General features: G+C 32.4%; 1 protein-coding gene across 1 annotated transcript in view; it reads left to right on the top strand.

The window, feature by feature from the left end:
• LOC146531669 (uncharacterized) overlaps positions 1-26,968 on the top strand; it is a 74,790-nt gene that overhangs the window by 32,774 nt on the left and 15,048 nt on the right. Inside the window, exon 2 of the mRNA XM_085198726.1 lies at positions 14,273-14,442. Coding sequence (XP_085054852.1) covers positions 14,273-14,442 — 170 coding nt within the window. The remainder of the gene's footprint in view (positions 1-14,272; positions 14,443-26,968) is intronic.

Genomic DNA, 26,968 nt, shown 5'->3' with positions numbered 1-26,968 from the left:
ACTCGACTTAAATCCAAACGATTAAATATCGATTACTTCATTAATCAATCTTCTAAGCTATTTTAAGCTCCAGGTATTTTTGATATTTCGTTGTTTTTCAAAGAGCTTCTAGATATTTCGTTGTTTTTCAAAGAGCTTCTAGATATTTCGTTGTTTTTCAAAGAGCTGTTTTTATATAATAGTGGTGGAGTTGGTGAGTTGGTGACCGACTCGAGCAAGAACCCAAAGGAATAGATATGGAGATACACTGCTATTATTACATTCTTTTACACACGTCTCAGATAAAAATTGTTTTTGACTTTAAGAAAAATCTAAAATACAATTCATGTTTACAGTAGATAAAATTTTTCAAAGTTTCATACTAAATAAAATAGAGGTAAAGTTTAAGGCGAAGAAACCAATCTGCGGAACTAACTAGGTCATTCGTTTTACAGCTTTCTCCAATACCTATATAATATATTTTTATAAAAAAAAATAACTTCACTTGCACCGTAGTGTGATGATTACTACTTCGGAACGAGTGCCAGCAAACTTACGTTTGTAAACTTTTATAAGTTGTACTTCCCATTGAGAATCCTGCAATTGGTACAGAAGGCTCGGTGGGCGAGTCCGACTCACGCTTAACCGATTTTTTAGATTTATGTGCATGACTTTAAAATGATAGAGAGTGGAGAAATTTGAAGTAGTTTTATCATTTTGCGATTTCTGTTCACTAGAAAGCTATAGAAGTAACGAATTTTCCAATTTTTCACAATTTTAAAATTCTTTTGTCTGACGTTCAGCACTATCTATTGTCTATGAAGTTTTTGAACAAATGGAACGTCATAATTCTAAAACGCAGTTTTTCATATAAACGAATAAGAATAGCAATTTTCTTATTTTTTTACTTTCATCTCTCTACTATAATAACGCTGCGCTTTACCAGAATTACCAGAGCACCTCGGGACCAGAGAGCCTCTTTACCAGAGGATATGAAAATATTAAACATTTCATCCTCCCCTCGAATCAGAATCGAACCCACAACCCTCGCGTTTCCCTGCGCCACGATGCCGTCAATATGTACTTAAATTTTCAAAAAGCAATTTAATAAGCCAATTTAACGTAATTACTAAAGTAATGGGACCATTAAAACGAGATGAATGATTATTTGACTCGACTCACTGAACACAGATCTATCAATGACTAGTGGATGCCCGAAACTTCGTTTGCGTGGACCTTATGGCTGTTGTAATATTGGCTATTTACCACTATTAGATTAATGTGATATATACTTGTAGCAAGTGGCAGGCAAAGAGAAACTTGCATCAAAACACTCCGTTCTCCCTTTTCCATTAAAACTTGAGTCAGAGATCGTGAGTGACGGAGAATAAAAAAAATAAAGATAGCATATCATAACCATCATAGTTAAAGCCAAAGCTGGTATGGGGTGTGAAGGTCTTCGAATTTAAATATAATATAGATCCTGCCCTGGTATAATAGAAAGATTTCATTTCACAATGAAATGAAACTTTTCATATGTACAAACAGACAAACATATAGATAAAAATTTTGAAAATCCTTGATTCGTGCCCTATTACTATTTTAAATTACCCTATATAATTTTATCCAAAAGATATTTATTGCACAGACACTTTCTTTAATTTGTTCTACTAAAGTATAGATTTGTATACAATTTAAAGTGAATATTTTGATGAAAGAGCGTCTACTCGTTGAAAGTATAAATTAAATTTATAATGAGTGACGTTTGAAGGAAGGACGAATAGAATAAATATTTTAGTGAAAAGCTTGTTTATCTTTGGTTGGGAAATATCTTTAACCGATTTCAACATAAAAGATGGGAATAGAAGCAATTTAATATAATCTTAATTAAAAAATGAAGTAAATTGTAGACTATACAGCTGACCTAATTAAAAATACAGACATTGGCTTCGACAGACATTGGGATAATACATTAAAAAGTAAACACAATCTTTTCGCGTCTTTTTATACACAAAATTTCAAGTCAACACTCGAGGGACCCACTATTTATAATATCGTGCATGTTTTAAGGGACCCATAAATATCAATATTTCTACATTCTGTGACTATTGGAATCGTAGTTTCGTTTCCGTTATCGTGTAAATAATAATATATAATGGCGTCGTGGTTCAGCGCGCGACTGTTTGGTGGGTTTGATTCCCACTCGTGGGAATAACATTAGTGCCACATTTACAGTCACACGCTTGTGCCCCTGCGCCATTACTGGTTTGTTAAATATACAAAACTGAAATACTCCATAAGATATTTTAATGTCTTCGTTTTCGTAACAAGACAAAACTCGGTATTGTAATGCGACAAGACGCGTCACTCCACTCAATAGGCGATGTCTCAAAAATTTGGTTCCCTATACTTACCCTTCGTACATATATGCGGGAACCATTAACTTAAAATGATAAAGTAAAGAAAATAAACAAACACCTTTATCACAAATAGCATCATAAATCATAATCTGTTATAAACCTTTGACATTTATAATACTTTTCAAAGCAAAAATAAACGTCTAAAGAAATCTTACAATTTCACTCTAACGATTTGTCACCTCGTTTCAGTACAACTGGAACGCTGATTACAGTGGACTGAGTTATGGTTCTCTTGGCGATGATTAAATAACGATTCTAGGCTTGTAACCGACTTTACAACAAGGTGGTTATGAGTTTCAGAAGTATGTATATGTATATATGTATATATTGGAATTGAATATTAATTGTGTATCTATTATCGATAAGTACTTTTTTTTTTCTTCAGCTTCATGTTGGATCCTACACAAAAGGTAGGTAGAGGGACCCTGCTAACCTACAATTAAGACACTTCGTTATCATTAAGATATTTCCGTTTTCCACTTTAATTAAATTAAATTAAATTATAAAAATTAAATTAACCTTTAACTATGGACGTGACTTTTTTATAACATACATATGGACGTCGGGTCTGTCAGACCAGTGTATTTATTGGACATATACCGGCTGTTTTTTAAAGGAAGAAGACAATTTTATGTTTTAGTTTAAATGAATAGCCTCAAATCAAACAAAATCAATATAAATAAAATAGCTTTTTATTAAAGTTTACGCATCACAACGATTTAAGTAACTTAAAGTCACAATTTCAGTCTTTGGCACATGGGATGACTCTTAAGAAAATCCTATATCTTATAAAACAAAGTCGCTTTTCGTGTCTGTCTGTTGTTTCTAACTCTTCTTCTTCTAAACCACCCAACGGATTTTATTGCGGTTTTCACCATTAGGTCGAGTATTTTTCGTAGAAGGTTTATATATAGTTTATTATTTGTACATTCTTATGTAAATTAACATAAATACGAAAAATATGAATAAAGTCCTACCCGCTGAGACACTTTCGCGCATACGCTGCTTTAATGGTAAGTACTACATGAAAAAAATGTACTGAAGTATTGTTCCTCTCAATGAGATCTACAAAAAAGTCCGCGAGAGCATATTTTTATCTTTTAAGGATAACGTGTAGTGATCATATTTCTGTCTAAAAATAATAATTTCAATATATTTTTTATTGTGAGGGATATTTTTCCATAATGGTATTAATCCTTATCCTTTAAAATACTTTATTAATTTTCTACGTTAAACGAAGATAAAATTTGCTTTTTACACAATTTCGAAATTGCGAATAGTTTTACAGAAAAACGCATTTAATTGTTGACACATCACGTCGTTGACACTTCAGCAGTATCGACTCAAGTTTTACTTATCCCTTACTCTCAGCATATAAATAAGTACATTAGTTACGTTGGCCATTTAATGTAGATCAAAACTGTCTTTACTGTTTTTCATTTTAATAAGTACTTTAGAAGTTGTTACAATATCAAAAAATCCTTGCTGCGAAACGGCTCGCCACTCGCCATGCGTCCGCCGCGCCCGCCTGCCTTACACGCATCGGTGGTTCAGTGGTAGAATGCTCGCCTGCCACGCGGGCGGCCCGTGTTTGATTCCCGGCCGATGCATTCTATTTAATTTTCCTCACAGGCAGCCACGTAGTGCTTGCTTTTCATCAGGGACAGAATACCCTCTTCAGCATTAACCACAAGCAAAAAAAAAACCCGCCTGCCTTTATAGCAACGAAGATTTAGATGCGTTTGCACGTATTGGATAATTAGAGTTGAATGTATTATTTCAGCGCGATATATTTTTTGTAGTAGTTATTAGTAGGTAGGCTTTTGTTTATAATTTCTTCCGTTTAAAAATAGTCATTTAACTATCTAAAAATAGTCATTTAAATATATTTTAATAAGTAATTAAAAAGATTAGTAGCACAGATTTAAAATTACGGTACCTACTAAAAAATCCTTGCTGTGTAAAACAATTGGAAAATCCTTATTGAAACTACGAAAATGCGGGTTGCATTAGGGTTTAATTAATTTTCACATTATATTAAGTGCTTTGCAAACATACATTATATGAATAATCCAGTAGTAAAAGCGGGCGAAGCCGCAAGGGGGTCGCTAGTAATACTATAAAAAAAAGACAGATAATAAAATAAATATTTTTTTAACAAAATATAAAGTCTAACAAATAAAAAAAATAAAGAAATTACATCTTATGTTATAAAATAAAAATTTTGACAACACCTCAAGATAGGGTATTATTGAACATCGATACACAATGGCTTTCAACATTGTAGGCAAACAGGACGATTGCAGTCAACATAAGTATGTGTTGTGTTTCTATATATCTTTTGGGGGCAAAGTGTACATGTTTTTCAAGATCCCAAAACTATTTTTTTAGCTTCATGTTCAATAAATGATAGATCAGATCGCCAAACGCGAGTCAAAGTCATTCTCAATTCTTAGAGTAGTTTAGTATACAAAACGCGTCTTCTTATTTGATAAAGTGCTATTTTCTTTATAAAATGTCGTCGTCCAATTCTTTTGTTTGATGTTGATTATAAAGTACCGATATTTTTGTCCCTGACGTGCTAGGTCGATCATTTTTTTCCATTTTATCATAAAAACTAAAAAAATTGAATCTTTTTTAGGTAAATAATATTTATATTACTAAAATACATAACAAACAATGCCAAATAATATATGATATAAAACAATAAAAACATTTGAATACAAATAATACAATTAAAATATTAAAGTATATTTTGTAATATTATAAAAATATATGGCGTTTTGAAATCATTCATGTATGGGAAACATGGACGTCGGGTCTGACAGACCCAGGCCCCGTTTATAAAGTTAAATACTCACGTGTTTTGAACCCAGAGACACAACCACTGCTATCTACATTCATTTTGTCATTAATACGAAAGGTACTGAGAGACTCAGTGGCGGAGGTCACCGAGAAGTGGCCGATTTGTAGAATTCGTAGAACTGTCTGGTCTGTCAGACCCGACGTCCATACTTAAAGGTTAAATTATAAAATATTTAATTTCCTCAAGTGGGAATCAAACCCACAGCCTGTCACGCTACGGTGTCCACTGTTTAAGCACGTGTGCTGAATTTGATAAAATTTACATAATGTTTGCATGTGCACAAATTTCTGTAAAACTGAAAATAATATTGAGGTTATTCTGTTCGACTTAAAAAAATAATATTGTATATTTCATCAAAATCGTGGAATATTTCTTGAAATAAGGGTATCTACATATTTTTGAAAGGTACACACAGGTAATATATAAATTACAGTACGAGTATATTGCAATTATAATTTAGTCAAACGATGGAGATTTGAGAAACGTTCCACCTAGTCCTTTCCATTTTCCCACAAAGTTAAGTAATTGTAGAGACTTTTCATTTTAAGAGGAAAATTTCGAACCAAAGTACAATTTTGTTTATTTTCACAGATCTTGACACAAAGACTTGACGGTCTCCAGAGACCCGCCGGTACGAAGCAAAAAATTAAACGAGCGAAATCAAAAACATCTTTTCTTAATATCTACCTACTAAGCTAACAATTCATTTTGCGAATATGATTTTTATTAACTTTATCAAACATGCTTATTACAAGTATAATATAAATTATGTATATATTTTTTTGTTGAAATATTTGATCAATTAGTATTGATAGTTTTATCCTAATTTTGATTGTAGGTACAATATTTTTTAGCTTCACACGGTATCTCGTATATATAGCAGGATAGGCAGAGGGACCGGTCGAGAGATCGGAAGTCAATACCCTGCTCTGTCTTGTCTCAGAGGAAATGACCATAATTCATTATTTCGAGTTGGAATCGAACTCACAACTATCACGTTTACAGCTGCTGCGCTACTAAAGCCTCCTTTTTATATTTATTATATATCTTTTACATTGTGAAAGGACTATAGTGGCCTTATCTAACAGCGTCTGAACTCATCGTCACAACGGCTCTGGTTTCAATACCTAGTGAGAGAATTCCATATTACATACTATTAAAACATAAAAGTAATTCGAATGAACTAATTGTCTAGTTCAAGCGGGCGAAGCCGCGAGATATTAATAAATATCTTTGGCCTTGGACAATGGCCTTGTTTAACCCGTCGAGTATCTTCTAATAACGTCAATCTAGTAATAATGGTAATTTTCTTAAGTAACACTTATGTATCGTGAAGGTTAAAGTGAATCTAAAATTTAAAACATCTCAGCTTTGCATACAATTACTGAGAAAGTTAAGAATCTCGTAGCAATATTATCATCATAATAAGACATCTTATCTATATCTCTAGGTTAGATAAAGTAAGCATCAAGACACTCCGTTCTCCTCTTTCTGCTTTAATTTGAGACATTATGTCTTATCACAGCGGGGAAATGAAAATTATTTATTCCTAATTTATACCTCAGAGTGGGAATCGAATACAAAACTATTGTGTACAGTCTGTCAATAATAATTTCATAACATATTGTAGGTAGAAGAATTTCGTCCAGACACTCTTTTATTCTCGCTATTTCGTCCCGCCGCGTTACTAGATTAGAGAAATGAAAGTAATTCATTTTTCCGATCGAGGATTTGATTAACATTCACATTTTATCTGCTTTTATAAATACCAATATTTTCATATTATATTTTTTATTTAATTTATTTTATTGAATCATAAATCTAAAATATCATGATTTATCCGCAACACCTCTCAATTCTAAGATTGGTATTGAGAGCAACTGCTTTCAACTCTGAGATCGATCTTGAGTCTTCTTTCAGTATTTAAAACAGCTAAATTAAATTAAAATTTATTAAATTCCGAACATATAATGGGCATAGTTCAAAATATCTATATTTAATCAGACTTCTAAAATAGTTAAAGCTTTAGAACAGTATGAGTTGGTATTTGCGTGATAATAATTGGCGCAGGGCACAAGCGTGCTATTGTATTTGCAGCGGTTATAGGTTCGATTCTGACTCGAGGAAATGAAATATTTTTATTCATTCATTTGAGGCAAAGCACGGGGTTGAGTTACGCTACTCAACACGCAATGCTTGCAAGCCGAAGATTAGGAGCAGAGTATCCTAACACTAGGCTCTCCCTCTGGCTCTACTCCATGCGTATACAGCGTGAAGCTGAAAAAAAAAGAACCAATATAGAAAAAATATAGTTACATCCAAATTGGTTTGCTAATATTCATGAAATTACACCCAAGCGCTATAAAACTGAAATATAAGAGAATGTATGGGTAATTGACGTCAGCAAGAGAAAAAAATTCTATGACTTATTTTATTAGAGCATTTCCGCTATGGAGATATAATTATGGTTTTATACAGGACTTTCTTGATAATTTTGATGCAGTTTTCGTTAAAAGGGTGTATCTGTCAGTAATTTTACTGAACATCGGGTATATTACGTACAGCGTTGAGTTCCGCCACTCAACACGAAATGTCTCGAAATTTCGGCGGGATGTGGAGAGCGGAGTGTCATAGCACTAGGTTCACTCTAGCTATATGTGGAATTTAGCGTTAAGCTAACACAATAATAATAGAGTATATGTATATTCACGCAATTAAAAGCCACATATCTTCAAATTACAGCAAAAAATGTTAATAAAATTAATAAAACAAGGGTTTTTCTTTAGAAATTATGTGAAATAGTAGTAATATTTCATATCTAATGTTGGTGTAGATGGCTGGCATAATGTTATGATGATTCCACATTCTACGACGATGCTATGTTCTAGGGCGATTAGTAATATAATGACTTTACTTTATTGTAGCTATGTATGTAGTAGTTGTAACGCTACTTCGTTTGCTTTTTAGCACGGTAGACAAGGGGAACCTGGAACTTAGAGTTAAGACACTCCGCTCCCAGTAAAAACACTTTGGTTCCTCACTTTCCGTCGAACTTTAGAAGCATTGCGTTCTAATGGCGAAGCTTAACGCTACTTAGAGGAAATTTTATTTTAATTTTAAATATTTTATTTCCCCGAGTGAAAATCGAACCCTTACCTGCCGTGTTTACAGTCTAGAGGTGGAACACGGCATGTACAAATAGATTAACACTTTCCAACTGTGCTTTGATGCTTAAATCATAATTTACAAATTCAAATATTTCTTTCACTAGAGTGTTTACAAAGAGCACAATTTTGAAGAACAAATAAAAAAAAATAAGATATTAATCTATACTAATATTAAAAGACTGGAGAGATAATTTGGTTGAACGAATAACTTCAAGAACGACTGATTCGAATAGTATAAATATTTTTGTATTGGATAGTCCATTTGTTGACAACGTCTGACATGTCACCCATTGCTTGAATGTAAGCACTGTGCCTGCGGTCATAGTTTCCTTGTCTAAAAGCTAATAGATATTAGTAGAGGTGTCAGCATGTGCACTAACCTTGACCACCGACTAAATTTACTTCGATCGAGAACTAAACCTGCAGCCCTAGAATATTTTTTTTGCAAAACACCAACCAAATAAATTTATGATGAATTATATATATATATATATTTTTGCTTACTACATATTTTTCCTGTCATTAGCCGCATTCATAACTTTTTATAGGTCTCATGTGTACTTTAAACGAAGGCATTAGTGACGCGAAAATTCCGCCGTAATGTTCTAGAAGCTTCGAAAAGTTTATAAATATTGTTTTTATTTTCGGAGTAGTAGCACAGCGTCTGATTGTTAACGGGACGTGATTGTAAGTGGGTGTGGGCTCGATCCCAATAGGCGAAATTAATTATTTTTATTTCACTCATCTAATCCATCCATTAAACATAATTATATTGTCTCTGATTTGGGCCAAAAATAAAGAATGGAGTGACTCACCAAAAACTGCATGAATGTATGTTGTATGTCAGGAGCTAAGTATAAGAAAACACTAAATAACAATAATGTATTGTTCCTCTTTCACAAATACACGCTTCTAACACTTTACACAGCACACTTTACACTTATACAAGTTTTAAAACGCACAGTTCCAACAATAACACTAATTTTAAATACTTGAACACAATTTTACACCTTGCGAGAGGCAGAATAACGACGTACTGACTCAATTGTCTGACAAACTGACAATTGTCTTACACATTATCGTATGAAGCTGAAGATTAAAGACAAAACGTTCTAATTTCAAAAATTACTTCCAAATTCAAAAAAATCTTTTTACGCCAACAAGTCCGGTTATCGGGAAAGGTTATAGTCTAGGTACATATATCTCCTATATTATGTTCATCGTTTGTATATAAAATAAGTGTCATATGTCATACATAACTCTTTAGTTATTTCGCGTGTAACCCTTCTAACTCATATACATCGCGTGACAGGATGTTGTTATAACTAACTCAGTTTAGTCTGTAATTAGCCTTAATAGAAGAAAAATGAAGTTTTATACCGTGAAAATGACTATAGTAATTTTGTATAACGACCCCTTTTGCACCGATTCTAATTGCTTGTTAAGTATAAATAAAATAGTTGGATTAGTGCTTACATATATTTTTATAAGTACATATTTTTTGCTTTTTTCTTAAAGAATTGTAAAGAGAAAACATAGAAACAGTATCAAATTCACACATTATAAGCTGATATATTTTTTTATTAAATCTTTAACTAAAATATGGGTTGTTAAATAAATTCTTACCTAATCAGATGAATTTATTTTTTATTTTAACTAATAGTAGTATGACTTTCAAGAACTTGGCATACATTACTAGGACGCAAAGGCCCAAATTGGTTACTTACTATCGGCTCAATATACCTTTGCTATTTGCAATCAATATACAGAATATAGAAAAGCATGTTTTAATACATACACGCACGCGTTAATAAATATTTAATTAAATTGAAACTTTGAAAATTGAAACTTAGCAGATTTTACATAATTAAATTAGTACTAGTTAATTTACACAAGTAAATCGCGCGACAAGCTTTTATGATCATATAAATTGTGTACAATGAGATTATGAGTTGAAAGACAAATTTTATTTTCTCCTTTAAAAACGCTTTACGTTTAAATAAAAGCTCTTTCTAAAAATTATTTTTTGTTTTCAATTTATTCTCATTCTGGTAACAGGACAAAAATCGAAAATTGGACGCAAAGAGAGTGAAGGAGTGTCGTAATACTAAATTTTCTGAGCCTACATTGCTATATACGGAATAAATCGTGACATTGTAAAAAACAGCATATAAGTACATTGTATTAACAAAATCAAAACTTCTAACGAAATCTAAATTCCAGTGCATTCAGACAGAATGAATACTTTATTAATTACATCGCTTGAACTCGCTGCCCGTGGGACACGACTTCAAATCCCCCTCTGTTCAAAATATTAAACCGTTGCTTAAAATTCTTGAATCTCTAATTAATATCATTCTTTTTCAACGAAAAAAAAAACATTACTTTGCATATTTTTAAAATAAATCAATTGCAAGCACTTTTGGTAAAACAAACTTCGGGTAGAGGAGCTTTTACTCAACGTCTTTTTTAAGTAAACTTTTAATTTTCTTATTTTTATGGTGATCCGTGAATTAAGTGCCAGGTTTTCGTAGGCTCTTGAAAATTTTTGGAAAATAATCTCATAATGAATTATTTATTTAAACATTTTTTACCATAATTTAGATGTTATTTATACATACTTTTCTTTTAGTTTCGCATGGCGAAATGAAGTTAATAGTATCATAGTAACATAGCATATTTTGAATTACTATATAACAAATTAAATATTTGACGATGCTAGTTACAAGAAATGTAGACCGGTTGTCAAGAAGCTGTGTGATCCTTTAAAGAAACTTAATGACTTCATTTAAAAATGCTAATATTTTTGTCAACAAAATTGAACCTACGACTATCGTCTCAGTCGTCACTATACTATAAGCCAGTAATAACAGCGATCATTCACATATATTTATGAAAATCTGGCGCAATAACTCGAATTTGAATACCTCGGAATGAGAAAAAAACAGGGTTATTCATTCACCTGCGAGGATAGTATATCATAAAAAATATTTGTATGCTGACGTTTATTTTTTATGATACTCCAAGTATGGGAGTTTATATGAGATGGAGTGTAAAATTATAGCCATGGTTTTTACTTTGTTATAACCATCGTAACGCAGTGGCAAAGCGTTTTAAGACGACAATTATGGGTACGAATCTCGCTCGTGGGATTTGGTTTTTTTTCCTCGCTCTGGTAAACTTTGTCTTTTTTTTTCCTTTGACAAAACTTTGAGTTTTGCCACTCAATACGCAACATCACAAAAAAAATGCTCTTCCTATCTTTTACTTTAAATTTCTTCTACAACTTAGGTTTGAGCCTCCATTTTCTAACTCCAGCCATTAAAACTCAAAATAGCTTTAGTAAAAGTTTAAAATTTAATCAAAATCTACATGCAAAATCTGCGATCCACATACATTATTAAGTGTCGGTCATGATATGATATGAAAAAGGAAATGAGGGAATGCTAATCGAGTCAGAGTTTTATAATTACAAAAGGTTGCCGGCCCACGCAACGGGCGAATTATGATTAACTTCGCATTTAACAGATACTTGGTATATTAATGTTCATATTTTGTTAGTAGAAAAAATCATAAAAAATATTAAAAATTTGTTGATAGAAAAAACTTGTGGTATATATTAAAAGGTACATAATTTTTTGTACCTACAGCAATACTACGAAGCTTTGCAATACTATGAAGTGCGAGTCGGTCCCGCCCATTGAGGGTTCCGTACCAATCTCATATTTATAAGTAAACAAGAACGTGACTTACTTTTACGTGAATACTTTTTTAAAGTACGAAACCCTAAATATATATTTAAAAAAATAATAATAAAATATCCTATTTTACAAGCTACACATTATGTCGCGCATGCCACATTAGTTCAACCCCACAAACCAGAATACACGTATCTATAGATAGGCTTTATTGAAATAGTTCCTCAAATACATTACTCCCTAATTTATTTGGACTGGATTTTCAACGCCTCTCGTACGAAGGGGTCGCGTCGAAATTTGTGACCACAATTCGTTATATATGCTTTTGCTTTTGTTCAATATTGAAACACACATTTATTATTAGGTACACGTTGCCAACTTTTGCAGATTAAAAGTTCTCGCGGTGTTAAGATCCGCCAGTCAATAAGCAATGTTTCTAATTTGTGTTGAAATTGTCTATCCTGCTATAGTTTTTTTTTTCACTTTTTTATTTAATAACCCACTTTCCCCGCAATGTTTTTTTTATCTTCACACTGTTCCCCGCACATTGCCGAAAACCAGAGGGAACTTGGGTATTTAGCGTTAAGACATTCCGTTCCCATTAAGATGATGAAATATTTCGTTTTCTCGAATGGGAATCGAACCCACAACCTGTCAAGTTTACAGTCGCAGGCTTGTGCAACGAATTTAATTATTAATATTAAAGTTGAACTATAATATATTTCTATGTACATATTTCATAGTTCTTAATATAATATGAATCGCTTCATTATTCTTTTACAGCAAAAAGCTGTTGCTCTGAACTTTTATTAAAAAGGTAATCATTAAGGTCGTAATTTTGAAGGTATTAATACCTTCAAAATTACGACTTAAATATTTATTATCGAGGTAATCATTTCATGTTAAAAAAGAAAAAAATGAGGACGCAGTAGCGCAGCAGTTATGGTTAAACACGAAATGTCTCCAAAATTAATAGAAAAGTGTGGAACGGTGTGTTTGACAACTAGGTTCCTTCTGGTTACCCTATTATATCCATGGTACGTAAAGTTAAAACAAATAAAATAAGAAGGGAAAAAATTGTAAGAGAATGTTCCGTTAAAGCATATTTCTATTCTCTTTAAGCAAAGAGTGGCATTGGATGGCGAAGCAGCAAGTGAAAAATAATTTAAATTTTACGACTTTATTTTTATCAAATTGAAAACGAAATTATATAAAACATACGAATTTGAATCGCAATAATAACTTACATTTTTATTATTTTTCGTCGTCAAGACGTCAACAAAACTCAAAAAGCTCAATAAGCTCAAAACTCAATCTATGTTTACAAAAGATAAAATTTCAAAGTTTCAGTCAAGAAAATAAAATCGAGTCTAAAGTTAGAAACTTTAACGTTCTGTCGGAGTTAGCGGACTCGCGGAATTAGCCGTTCTCTTTTTACATCACTCAGGAGGTTTTGGTAGAACGAGTGTATTTGTGTAGTGAATGTTGCACCTACCTAATTCTTAAAAAATAAGTATGTGATTTTTTTAATATTTAACATAGAGTAATAGGTATCTTCATCAAACGGCTTCTTCAGGATTTTGCGAAGTTAAACGTTTTTTTGTTAACTTTGATAAGTTTGCATTGCTACCAGGGCGAGAAAATTAAAAAAATAAATAATTATTTTCCCAAAGTAGGAATTGAACCTACAACCGTCGAATTTTCAGTCACACATTTTCCTAATGCACCACAGTAACATGAAAAAGACATCATAATTAATAATTTTTGCCTTCTCTCATAATTAATTATTACGAGACACCCATATTTCAGCCAGGCCCCATCTTCCTGACAGCTAGATTAGCCCCAACCCATTCAAATTTAACTGAGTGTAAAATTTTGTGCGACTTAGAGGTCAAAGTAGAAAGTACAATCTTTTAAGAGGTTTAATTAAATACTCTTTTAAAAGTTAATTTATAAATACAAAAAAAATATATAAAAAAGGACATTTTAAAATTCTAAAGTCAAAGACTGAAAGATCGTACCGTATTTAACACCACTCAGAATCGAGTACAAACAAGCTGCTACGAATTTATTTTAATGTTTTACTCAACTTCCCTAAAAATTTAGGTAACTTACTAATCTAAAATAACTTCTTTGTTACAGCACACAGCGTATGCCACATAATAACTCTACTTGATGTCCCACGTTGGGCGGACCCGAGGATCGAGGCTGAACTTAGATGCCACTACGCCCAACAATCTCTAGATCCCCCTTTGCACTCAGTGAAGTGGTATCGGGGTTCACACGAAATCTTCAGATATACACCACAAGAGGTAAATTTTAATTTATTACTAGCCGTAGTTTTGCCTCCTTGAAATATAGGATTAATTAATATAGTAAACTGAATTGCATTCATCTTCTAATATTTTTTTACACAGTGAGCCACAGACGATAAGTCAGTCATCAAAAAAAATTATTTCGCGCGGGTTCGCCCGCCTCTACTTATACAGCCAAATTATACAAAATCTTTAAATTAATTGTAGCCCACATGCTATTCTTATGTATACTATATTACTATAAAGTTTCATCTAAATCCGTTCAGTAGTTTTTATATGAGAGTAGAACAAACATACATCCTCATAAACTTTCAAACTTATAATATTAGTAGGATATTACAGCAAGAATCATTCTGTTTTTAAATTTCCACTTACTTTTTCACGTCCGTATTCACTCGTTAGCTACTTTAATAAATATTTAGTTAACTAAAAAATATATAAATAAAAACTTACCGCAACGAAGTAAACAAAATCTGTTTCACAAATTTTATATCCTCAATTATTCTTCAAACAGCAGTACTTGAGCATATTTACTATGTTAATAGGCGAAAATAACCCCCAAAACGTCCTAAGAAGTAATGTAATGACTCTGGGTATACTTTAATCTTAATAATATCGCTCTTATCATTTGGCACAGTTTGGTCCATTTTTTTGGTAAATCGACTCTATTGGAACAATTCCAACTAAATAAATTACGTAACGGTTATTTTGAAACGACACAAGACCACATTTAACGGTAATAAAAAAATTTTCGGTTAAAAGACGCGTATTTTTGTTTTTAATACAAAAATGTGTATAAATAAAATAAGATAATAGATTTTTATAATTTATTATTTTTTAATACGTTGGGAACAGTGTTGAGTTCCGCCACTCGAAAAGTTTCCAGAATTTGGAAATTTTGAAAAATGAGAAATATAAGAGTCTTAATAAGAACAGAGCCTCATATCACTACGTTACGATTATAGCGGATATAGCGTAAAGCATCAAAAAATATTCCCAAAATGGAAATCAAACTCGCAACCGTCACATGTACAGTCATACATTCGTCCGCTGCGCTAGAATAGCCTCAATTTTTCAATATTACACCAAATAACTGATTTTGAAAACTCCGCCGCGTCCAGCTAATCTAATTTCCAGGTAAACATTAAAGTAAGCAACGTGTTTGTTTAGGAGAAACTCGTGACATGAAATTTCTCGGTACAGTTCACTTAACAGTAAATGTAGAGAGACAAAGTCAAAATTGTACACAATGTAGAGTCAGAGTAGGTTAATTTTGACTATTAAATGTTGGTAAAATAGTCGTGGATCAACGTGGTTAAGGATTCGATTTCAACTCGAGAGAATGATTATACTAGTAGAGAGCTTACAAGCTTATCCCCAATGATACTTAATAATTCATCAGTATTATTTTTTGAGATAATCGTATAAGAAATCCAACCCTTCCTTAAACATAAACATTATAAATCGTAGAAGAATTTATAGGACACAAGGTTTGTAACATTCAAGTTTGTTTCACAAATTCCCAACTGAATCACGAATATTAGTTATATGAATAATGCAAACAATGTTTGAAATTCAGACATAACCTGACAAATAAATTATACAACACTTTAGAATAAAATTGGCCTAACCTCAAAATATTTTAATTTGCGAATATCGTCAAAAAATTTCGTTAATGACGACGTGTGACTGAAAGGTGGTTGGACAAGTTCAGAGAATAAGTAATAAATAAATGGCTAAAAGATGATGATGTGAAGCAAAAGTGAGCGTTAAAAGAAGCAATATGAGAATTCGGTTGAGAATCCTTCGAGAATATAGTGTTTTTGATACTGAAGGAAGGTAACTTAAGGTAAAAAGGTTGATGACAGTGGACGAGGCGAAAGAGAGAGACCAATAGCTGCTATGTTCTCTCTACCTACTCCGCTATGTATAAAACGTGAAGAAAGAAAAATAGAATCTTAGAATAAAAGTCGTTTTACAATGTCAATTCTTGGCAAAACTAATGTTTATAGAAATTATGAGTTAGGTCATTTCAGTCGAAGGCAGTCCATATGATAGTAGACAAAGTGAACATAAATGTTTTAGTGTCACACAAAATAACAATCCAATAAAAATGGAATTGAGACAAGAAAAGAGATTGCTTTCTGATGGAATTGCTCTTGAAATGATCTTACGTAAGTCCTGATTGCGGCTTTAAAATTGTAGATACTGAAATGTAGTCAAACGTGATTTATTCTGGAACAATGTTTTGTATAAAAATATTATGGCATAAAGAATTATGTTGAAAAAATCCCTAGTAATCTCAATAAATGAACGATAAATAATAGTATATTACATAATCCACGAGGTTTAGAATACACTTTTAATACATACATACATACACGATTGTTTACGATACGACCTCCAGTCGAGGCAACGAATTATTGTCATTTCTTTTATTTAAACAAAAGTGGAGTTAAGTTCCGCTACTCTATAATTCGAATTCGGGTGGAAAGTAGAGATTGGAGTGTCTTCACAATATGTTTTCTAGCCCTACCATTTAAAGAGCTTAAAAAGAAACCGGATTTCAACCTATAGCTTTCAAAATAACCATAGATTTTTTGACCATTGTATAATGTAATCAATCTGCTCATTTGTACAGTTCCCTCGTTCTATACAATCACAGATGTTTTTACACAAATATGGAAGCAATTTATTCGATTAAAACTTTTTCCATTTAACAAAAATTAGCATTGCAAATCAAATTTTTACTCACGAAGTGAAATATGATGTTTTATTTAAATGTTCTTGTTTTTAATTTAAGAAAATAAATTATATAAGGGCCATAGTACATACATAGGTCGTCGTGGCGTAGCACACAGTCTCTGACAGTAAATGCGACGGTTGTTAGTTCGAGTCCAACTCGGGGAAATGAGCTGTTTTCATTTCCTCGCTCCTAGTACAAGATAATTAGCGGCGTTGAGTTCCCCCACTCGACACGTAATTCTCATTTTACGGTACGTGGAGAATGAACCTATATGCGGAGTATACTTTAAAGCTAAAAAATACAAGAGATTTTCGTTATTAATCCTCTTCTATAAATGAAAAAACCAATTGAAAAATTCGTCAATTTACACCAAATATAAATTCTTATATATTTAAACTCAGGGCAGTGCCTGGGACTTGCAATCCAAGCGTAGGCTTCAGGGGCCGCTTTGCAAGTATTATTATAGGGAAAATATTATAATGTAACTTTTAGTACAATTTAGTTAAAAATTATTTGTAGTGTAATAGATACACGTATTGTTATCTGTAAATTCAACGAATAGCATGTGGCAAGGTAAACAGAGGAAGCCTAGTATTAAAACACTCCTCTTTCCGCTTAATTCTGTAGGCATTGCGTGTTGAGTGGCGCAACTGAACGCCGCGCTGCGTCTTATTACTAGAGATGGTATAATAATTAATTGCCACATCGGAATCGAATCCACAACTATCACTATCTCGTTTAGAGTAAGACAATGTGCCTTTACACCATGACAGTCTTTAAAATACCTAACTATATTTTTTCCAAATAATCAGTGTTTCGGAAATCGCATTATAGGGTATATTAAGCTTACCTCTTGCTAAGCTAAAATAAACAAATGTAATTCCGTGTTAAAAATCGGTGCTCTGTAAGGACTTATCTGCTACGTGATCCTTTGAGGGATTGTTTTTTCACTCGTGGTACAAGTACGAGTATATTAGGTATGGTTTAAATTTTATCATTATTTGAATAGCCGAGGCCGTCGTGGCATAGGGGCACAAGATTGTGAATGTAACGCGACGGTTGCAGGGTCGATCCCCACTCGGGGGAATGAATGATTATTGCTTAATATTGTTATTCTTTCGCTCTGGCACTAACGCAAAAGCCGCAACACGCATTCCCTCGGAAAATTCGGCGGAAAATGAAGAATGGAGTGTCTTAGCACTATGTTCCTTCATCCTATCCTGCTATATGCGGGATACAAACTGTTTTTTTTTGTTTCAATAGCTTCACGCTGTATCACGGATTTAGCAGAGCATTCAGAAGGAACCTGGTGTTATATTCTGTTTCTCATTTTTCGCAACATTGCGACTTAAATGCAACTTACATCATAGACAATCTGTTGTTAAATTAATAACAAAACCTTAAAAATAAAATCACGGCTTCACTTACTTGCATTTATATTATAATTTCTTTAAATTCAAACACAATACGCTACATGTTATAATTTAGACTACGAAGTTACACTTAAATAAAACTCTTATCCCAAAGAGGTATTCTCAATTTACGTTGTTCCCTACAAGTATTACTTACATTTGATATGGGTAAAGTACCCATTGAACAATTGAAAAAGATCATATTATATGTCAATAATAATCTTAAAAGACGCTTATTTTAGACGTTTTTAGGATTCCATAACCAAAAGGTAAAACAGTATCTTATTATTATTAAATGCTAATGACATCTTTTGCGTTTTGAAAGGCACATTCAGCAATCGATTTTCGTTGTCAATCTAATTCAGCTACAGGCGTTTCGAGGCAAAAGCCTGTAGAATTTCGGCCTAGCCACAGCGTCATTAACAGTCATATAGGTGTTTCTATTTAAGATTCATCTATATTTGAAAATATAGTTTATTTAGATTTTACTCACTTTATTTAATTTTTAAAAATATACTTCATTTAATTTTTACTCAAAAAATCGTATAAAAGTTTACTTAAATCAATCGTGGTGCAATAACACAAGCGTGCGACTGTAAACGTTGGTTCGTTCGATTCGAGGGAATGAAATATTTAACATTTATTTGCACGCGTGTGTTGAGTTCCGCTACTTAACACGCATGCCTCAGGAATTCGGTGGAAAGTGGAGAACGGAAGTGCTTTATTGAGGTCAGAGTATCTTAACATGTTCCTTCTACCTACCTATGTGCGGGATCCACGTGGCGGAAAGTGTGGACTTTCCACCAAACTAGATGAGGCATTGTTACCAGGGCCAGGAAATGAAAATACTATATAATTCATTTCTCCTGAGTGGGAATCGTACCCAGAACCTCCTGTACCACGAAGGCATCAAAATGGAAATAATTTAAATATAATCCCAAATGTGGACTAGACCCACTACCATCCCATATACAGTCAAATTCAGTACCACTGGACCACAATAATCTCTAAATTACACCTACCTTTACAAATAACTATTATATTCGTCATATAACGCTATTTTCCGTATAATAAAATGATATGGCATCGTTAGATTTAACTAAAGCTAACTGCTGTTGTCGTTGAAACGAATTTTAGCTTTCATACAAAGTTTTAATGTATATTTTATAGGAAAACTGAATGCTTATTTTAAACTATTGTAATATGTATGTAACAATTTAGATATATTTTTGTTTTTAAATACAATTGTTTCGTTAAAGCCTAGATAGATCCGTTCGCACTTATATGCCTTATTTTAGAGATTTTGCGTGCTGAATAGCAACACTAAGAGCATCGAATTCGTGCTGAAAATGGCGCAAGAAAATTAAAACAAGTCATTTCATTTGTATTTCGTTTTAAACTGACATTTTCTTTACAATTGTCACCAAAACACTTGAAAGGACAGGTCAAGACCACAAAACAAAACTAAAACAGAAAAAAAAATCTCAAATCTCAAATAAAAATCCTTCTCAAAGCTCAAAGTGACAAGTATATTTCCTTATTAGGAAACATAATGTCACAGATTCAACAACGAGGTCAAGATCTGTGGCAATAAAAGAAATAAGTGCTACTTAAAACCAACTGAGGCTTACTTCTAACCATTGTGGCTTTTATAACAATTCTGAAACACTTTAACTACTCGTATATAATTAAATATAATGAAAGTTATTGTCTTTTAGGTAAAAAATATATTTTCTGCATTTTTGGAGTTAAAATTTACTGTTCCAGTAATTAATCACCCGAGGGAACCTAGTGTTACAACAGTCCGTTCCGCATTGCCGCTGAATTTTTCGAGGCATGGTGTGTCGAGCGGCGGAACTCAACGCCGCGCTTTTACCTCGGTGAAAGTAAATGCAAATATTAATAAATAATTATTCATTTCCTCGAGGGAGGATTCGAACTCACAACCGTCGCGTTACAGTCACACAGTTCTATTAATTAAAGTTATTATATGTCTTTCTTCGTTGGGCGTTGACTTCCGCCACTTAACACGTAATGTCTCAGACATTGGACGGTGCATGAGAAATGAGATATTTTAATACTAGGCTATCCTCTGTCTACCCTGGTATATGAACAGCGTAAAGCTTAAAAGTGTTATTAGTTTGAAACAAAATTACTAAAAAAAATAAACTAAATTGTACATCTGATAATATCACCCAGACACCTAATTCATTAGTGCCAAGCCAAATGAAATAAAATGCTATACCGCGATACTCTGAGATAATCTTTCCAAAAACATTCGAGCTTTTAAGCAAAATAGAAATTAGAATGCAGACAGATTTAATTAAAGTTATTAGTATTAATAATTCAATTTTAAGATATCGTAACGTACTAACACATAAGCGTGCCACTGTGAACGCAACGGGTTCGATTCCCATTCGGGGAAAAATAACAGCTTCACTTGAGACAATCTAGTGATAAAACACTTCGTTCGTAGGCAGAAAAAATAGATAAAACAATTTCATATAAAACTAATTTTTAAGAAAAATTAATCAAGTTACTTCTATTTTATAAATACAATATTTCGTGACTCGTTTTCGTGACTTTGGTTATGAATAATATGCATGTTAATTTCATTTGTTTTTCAACTACCACTGCCTCGCCGCTTTTAATTTAATGAATAATTATGTACTTCATAAAGAACATAAAGAAAATTCATCAAATAGATAAAATTAAAGCGGCCAAGTTCGAGTCGGACTCGCCAAGGAAGGATTCCTTGAAGAATTAGATTATTTAATGTTGTTTTATGGCTTGTCTTGTAATAAAAATTAATCAATTATGTCATCTAGCTGTTCTTATTTCTTACTCTCATATATTCTTATCTATAATTATTATTATATCTAATTTATTTTTGTAGAAGCAAGTACCTATAGATTACCAGTACGTGGCGTATTCACAAAAGCCACTCGAGAAAATAAAATATTTAATATTTTAGTTCTGACAACGCTCGCTCTGCCTACCTTACTATACGCGGGATACAGCGTGAAGCAAAATTAAATTAATTACAATAATTTGAAATAAATTACAAATTGCCTATCTAAATTATCATTATTATATTTCACTTGTAAAAAAACTCACAATGCCAATAATATATATATTTTTTAACTGAAGTACCTAATATGAAAAAATCCATAATGCACGACGCTAGTCCGACAAAAGCCGACTTTAACCATTTTATGTGATAAAAAGAATAGCGTTTTGATCAAATTCCAAAGGATTTGTGGTAATGCAATAACATTCAAAGGTTTCGACATATTAAATTTTCCCTGAGTTGCCACTATGCTCATTCTTGCCACATATTCATATTATGTATGTTATGTACATATATTTTATGGCTATCATTGAACAGTATCGCACTGTATACTCAATGATTCTGGGTTCCATTCCCGTACGGGGAATGAATATTTTCCTCTCTCTACTAACTCCACAAACAATATCTCGAAAAATAAATGGAAAGTCGGCACCGGAGTAGTAACTTAACACTAGGTTCCCTCTGCCTTCCCTTCTAAGTGGGAGGGAACGTGAAGTTTTATGTAAGTTTTTTAAATATATTTTTATCCCTTGTAGTAAAAATCACATCTTGAAATTACATTTAATGTTCTCCAAGTTAAGGTAAAACGTACTATGTTTGATTAAAATATACGTTTGTAGCTTTTTGTCTGCTTCCATATAACTCACCCTGCCTATGCTGCTATACAGAAAAAAATATGTATTTTTTAAATTCTCATTTGCTCTGTCTATTTTATGAAAATAAAGTGGAAATCTGAGAGATTTAGTTAAATAAAGAAGAACTGCTTTAGGAGCCGGTAGTAGCTTCCTGTAGGACTGACATTACTGACATTTCTATGAAACTTGACAATTCGAAACACTCTCAACTCCTTAACATGTATTTTTCTGTTGTGTAATATTATCTCTTTTTTACCGTACAACCTCTTTCGTGTGTTCTCCATTCCAAAGTGTGTTCCAAAGTGACACTGGCGAAGTGATTTTGTGCTCAACTGGCTCGCTCGGAACGCCATAATAAAAAGAACAGAACAATTCAAAAGTGTTTGTAATGAATGGCCTACTAAGAATATATTCATTTTGTATGTTCTCTACACGCGTTCGCTTCACGCTGAATCCCGCAAACAGTAGGCAGGGAGAACCTAGTGTTAGAATATTCTGTTCCCCACTTTCCACCGAATTTTAGAGGCATTCGGTGTTCAACGCCAGCATTTGCTTCCATACCAAAGAGAAGAAATGAAAATATACATTTTAATAAATATTTAATTTCCTCGAATGGGGATCGAACTCACTATCTCTTGTCACTGCGCTACGACTGCCCTTGCTAAGCTAGTATATTCAATAAAATCCTATACTTTATATATATAAATATATATCTAGGAAGGAACCAATTTACGAGATAACACAATATCACGACCAGAGTCTCATATTTTACCCCCCACTAATATAATATAATCCCAGCAGGTTTGCTTTGCTCTGAATTAGTTTTACACAATAGGCAATTTCGCAAGGATATAAATAAGATTATTAGCCTTTCCTATTATTCCTTACTTTATATTTTTATATGGATATATAAGGTAATTTTTATTTTCTTCTTCTATTTTTTATTTCTTTTATATAGCAGTGTAGGTAGGCAGAGGTAATCTAGTGTTAAAACTCTCCGGTCGTCGGTTTCCGTTTAGTTTTAGAGAAATCGGTGGCACTCACACCTTGCTTTATCTATATATATATATATATATATATTTGTTTTAAATTGATATATAACTGTGAATTGGTCATACTATATCGAACTCAACTTTATCATCGAGTAAAAGTTATTCACAACTTTTAGATGTTGATGAAGTTTGTATGGTTGCTTTGATGCGAGTTTCGCTGTTGTACGAAAGTAATTTACTTTGTAAGATTTCGTTAATAATTAGCTTCATATTTGTCTATATATACTTACTAAATAAAAAACTATATTTATAAAAATGAAGAAATTTGGTTACACACCCTAATCTCAGGAACTACTGGTTTAAATTGACATGATGGTAATTATTATTATGTATCTGCGGTCAGACTTACATCGGGCACTGAAAATGAATCATATGTCAATTCTTATTAAAAACGCAATGAAATTAAAATATTAAATATTTAATTTCCTCGAGTGGGATTCGAACTCATTACCTGTTGCGTTTACAGGCGCATGCTTCTGTCCTTGCGTGATGATTGCCTCAATATATACCACACTTAGAGGTCAAACTGATAATTTGATTAATTATTTATATACTGATTTATTAAAAGGTATTAAAAAATACATAAGCAGAAACAGAACCCACGTCCTTTGTAAGCAAAATATAAGTATTATTTAAAAAAAGGACTCTAATACCAATTTACTAATTGTGTTTATTCTAGATCCGTAATGATAAGCTCAAAGCTCACTTTGTAATATTGTCATTGCTATTATATTAACAAAAAGCTTAGTTAGCGCTTGGGCTGGATAATAGAGGGTAAATGTAAATGTTTTAGATAAACAAAACAAAATAAATTTAAATTAAATTTTATAAAAAAAGTTTAATTGAATTTTAGATAAATCGGATTTGAGGTCGTCGTGGCGCCGTGGAATCTGACAGTAATATATAATGGTTTCAATCTGAATTCAGGGGAATAATTTGCACATGGCAGGAAGAGGAAGTTTGGGAACCTAGTGTTAAGACACTCCGTTTCCATTAAGACAATTCCGCCACGACGGAATGATTATGTTTAAATTATTTTCATTTCCGGCTCTGGTAGCCCAACAAACCATACCAAGAAAATTGGGTGGAAAGTGGGGTACGTAAATAGAAAACCACAGGATAAAGCTTACTTACTAAAAAAAAATTATCAAAATCATCAAGTTAGCTTTGTTTTTGATAAAAAAAATTTTTTAATCAAAAGCATTTTTTTAAGTAGTAAAATTTATGGTCGGTACTATGGTTTTAGAGCTACTTCAATTATAGTATATTTATTATTATTTAGACTTAGCTTTTATGCTAAATGAGTTCTCAGTAATTCGTTGAAACAATATAAAACGATTAATTAATTCGATTATGAAAAGCTCTCGTAATTTGAAACCAAAGAGGCACTTTGAACTGGATCTCCAAATTGATCTAGCTTAAGTGTTAAACTTTTAAGATAAAGAGTCTTTACGCCATTAGTGTCGAGTAATAATAATCAATTTTATAGCGACAGTGGGACAAGGTAAGCTCGATAGTTATGGGTTCGATTCCAAATCATTGTAATGAATTATTTATATGAGGTCAGTCATGGACTAGAGTCAAACACGTGTGAGTATACACGCGACAGGTTTTAGTATTGGAATAGCTATACAATATAAAAGTTTAATTCAAATTCATATAGTAGTAATGCGTGTACAAAAAAATAAAATTTTTAAAATCATAGATTAATTCTCAATTAGTTACTAGAGGCCCGCCCGCGGCTTTGCCCGCTTGAATCAATATCAAAAAATCAATATATCTAACAAGAATCTACATCATAAAACTGATAATAAAAAAAGAAAGGTAATCCAACAGACAAAAGATTGTTATCATAAAGGCCGTATTCTCTTTTCAGATACAAACATGTGGTATTTGTATGTGAATGGAAGAATTCGTACAGGTTCAATGGTTCCCGAGATATTTGAGGAGGGACAGCTAACATCCTTTTATTGATACCTTTCTATACGTTTTCCATTCAAATTGTGAAATGAAGAAGAATGGCCGTTTCTCTTATGGAAATAGGCATATGTTACTTTTAATGGGTTTCGGTGACTGCTGAGGTGAATAGATAAGTTCAGGGGCTAAAGTTATATTACTAGCGAAATTATCTATGTTGATATTATAAAGCTGAAGAGTTAGTTTGGTTGAAGGAAAGGAATGCTGACTGCTAAGTACTAATATTAATCTATTGGATGTAACTCGCTATACTAGCAGCCAAAGTTATCTTGGAAAACTAGAATCTATCCTGTAGCGTACATTTTTTTAGGTTGACCACAGGACTAATGCCACAAATGTCTTTAAATATAGCAGCATTCCTTTTTTATGACACCTGTCGGATGTCTATAATTAATTGACAGCCACGTCGATGGAATGAAAAAGAATACGTGAGATAAAAGCAATGTAAGATTAATAACTATAAACCAGAGACTAATAATTAACTTTAATTTTCGTTTCTCTTATGTGTGTGTGACTGGCACATAATGGTAGTGGGTTCGATTTCGTCTTGGCAATGATTATATTTAATTTATTTACCAAGCTTTATCTACCAGATCGGGAAAAATTTAAATTATTTTTTAATTATATTAATTCCCACGAATAAGAATATAACTTACAACCGTCGTTTACAGTCAAACCACCGCCACACATCATTTACATATATATACAAATGAATTTAACAAGCACGTATCAACGATATATTTTGTTTATAACTCCATGGTTTTAGAAGAAGCATAAATTTAATGGTAAAACTTCAAAAATAACCATAAACAAACAAAGTTTACATATAAGGTAACGTGACGAGATTTGATAGGAAATAACATTGTGAAGTATGTAATTCATTCATTCTCCATTTATTCTCGAAATATGAGTGTTTCTGTTTAACGCCTAAATTTTATTTACCAGATAAGAGATGTAAAATGAAAAAAACTAAATATATTTATTCCCCCGAGTGGGAATATAACCTACTACCGTAAAGATTACAGCCAGATTTTACGCCGCTGTGCCATAACGGCTTCATATATCTATAATATTATTTATTATATTTATAATAACAAAAGCTTTCATATTGTGAAATGTGCGGAAATTAAATTCTAAAGTGTCACCATGTTATTGGTTTCCAAGAGATATGGCTATTGAGTAAAAGTTATGATCTTTGCGATCATTTTACACTCTTTACAAAAATATTTTGTATAGTTTTCATATTTTTAAAGTATTTTAACCGAGTTCAAGAAAAAGAGTTTAAAATGTATATATGTAAATTTTATAAGTGTATGTACAATCGTGCAAAGAAATTTCGGTAAATAAAATTCATATCAAAATGGGAATTAACATTGAACTACAAGCGTCAGCTTCACATGCCACGACGGTCTTAATGGTTAAACGGTCCCATATAAACTTACTTACTTACTTCCTCTGTCGTCAAGACAAAACGCGGCGTTGAGTTCCGCCACTCAACACGAAATTTCTCCAGAATTTGGCAAAAAGTGGGAAACGGAGTGTCTTTACACTAGGTTCTTCTACCCTTCTGTGTGCAAGATGTAGCGTGAAGCTAATTTGATATTTTTATTTAAAAAAACCTTTCTTTTCAG

Source organism: Heliconius melpomene, chromosome 15, assembly GCF_056956725.1.
Source record: "Heliconius melpomene rosina isolate 202511_hmr_F chromosome 15, ASM5695672v1, whole genome shotgun sequence".
Lineage (NCBI taxonomy): Eukaryota > Metazoa > Arthropoda > Insecta > Lepidoptera > Nymphalidae > Heliconius > Heliconius melpomene.
Note: the sequence above shows the minus strand (reverse complement) of the source record. Positions and strands in the feature narration are given on the sequence as shown.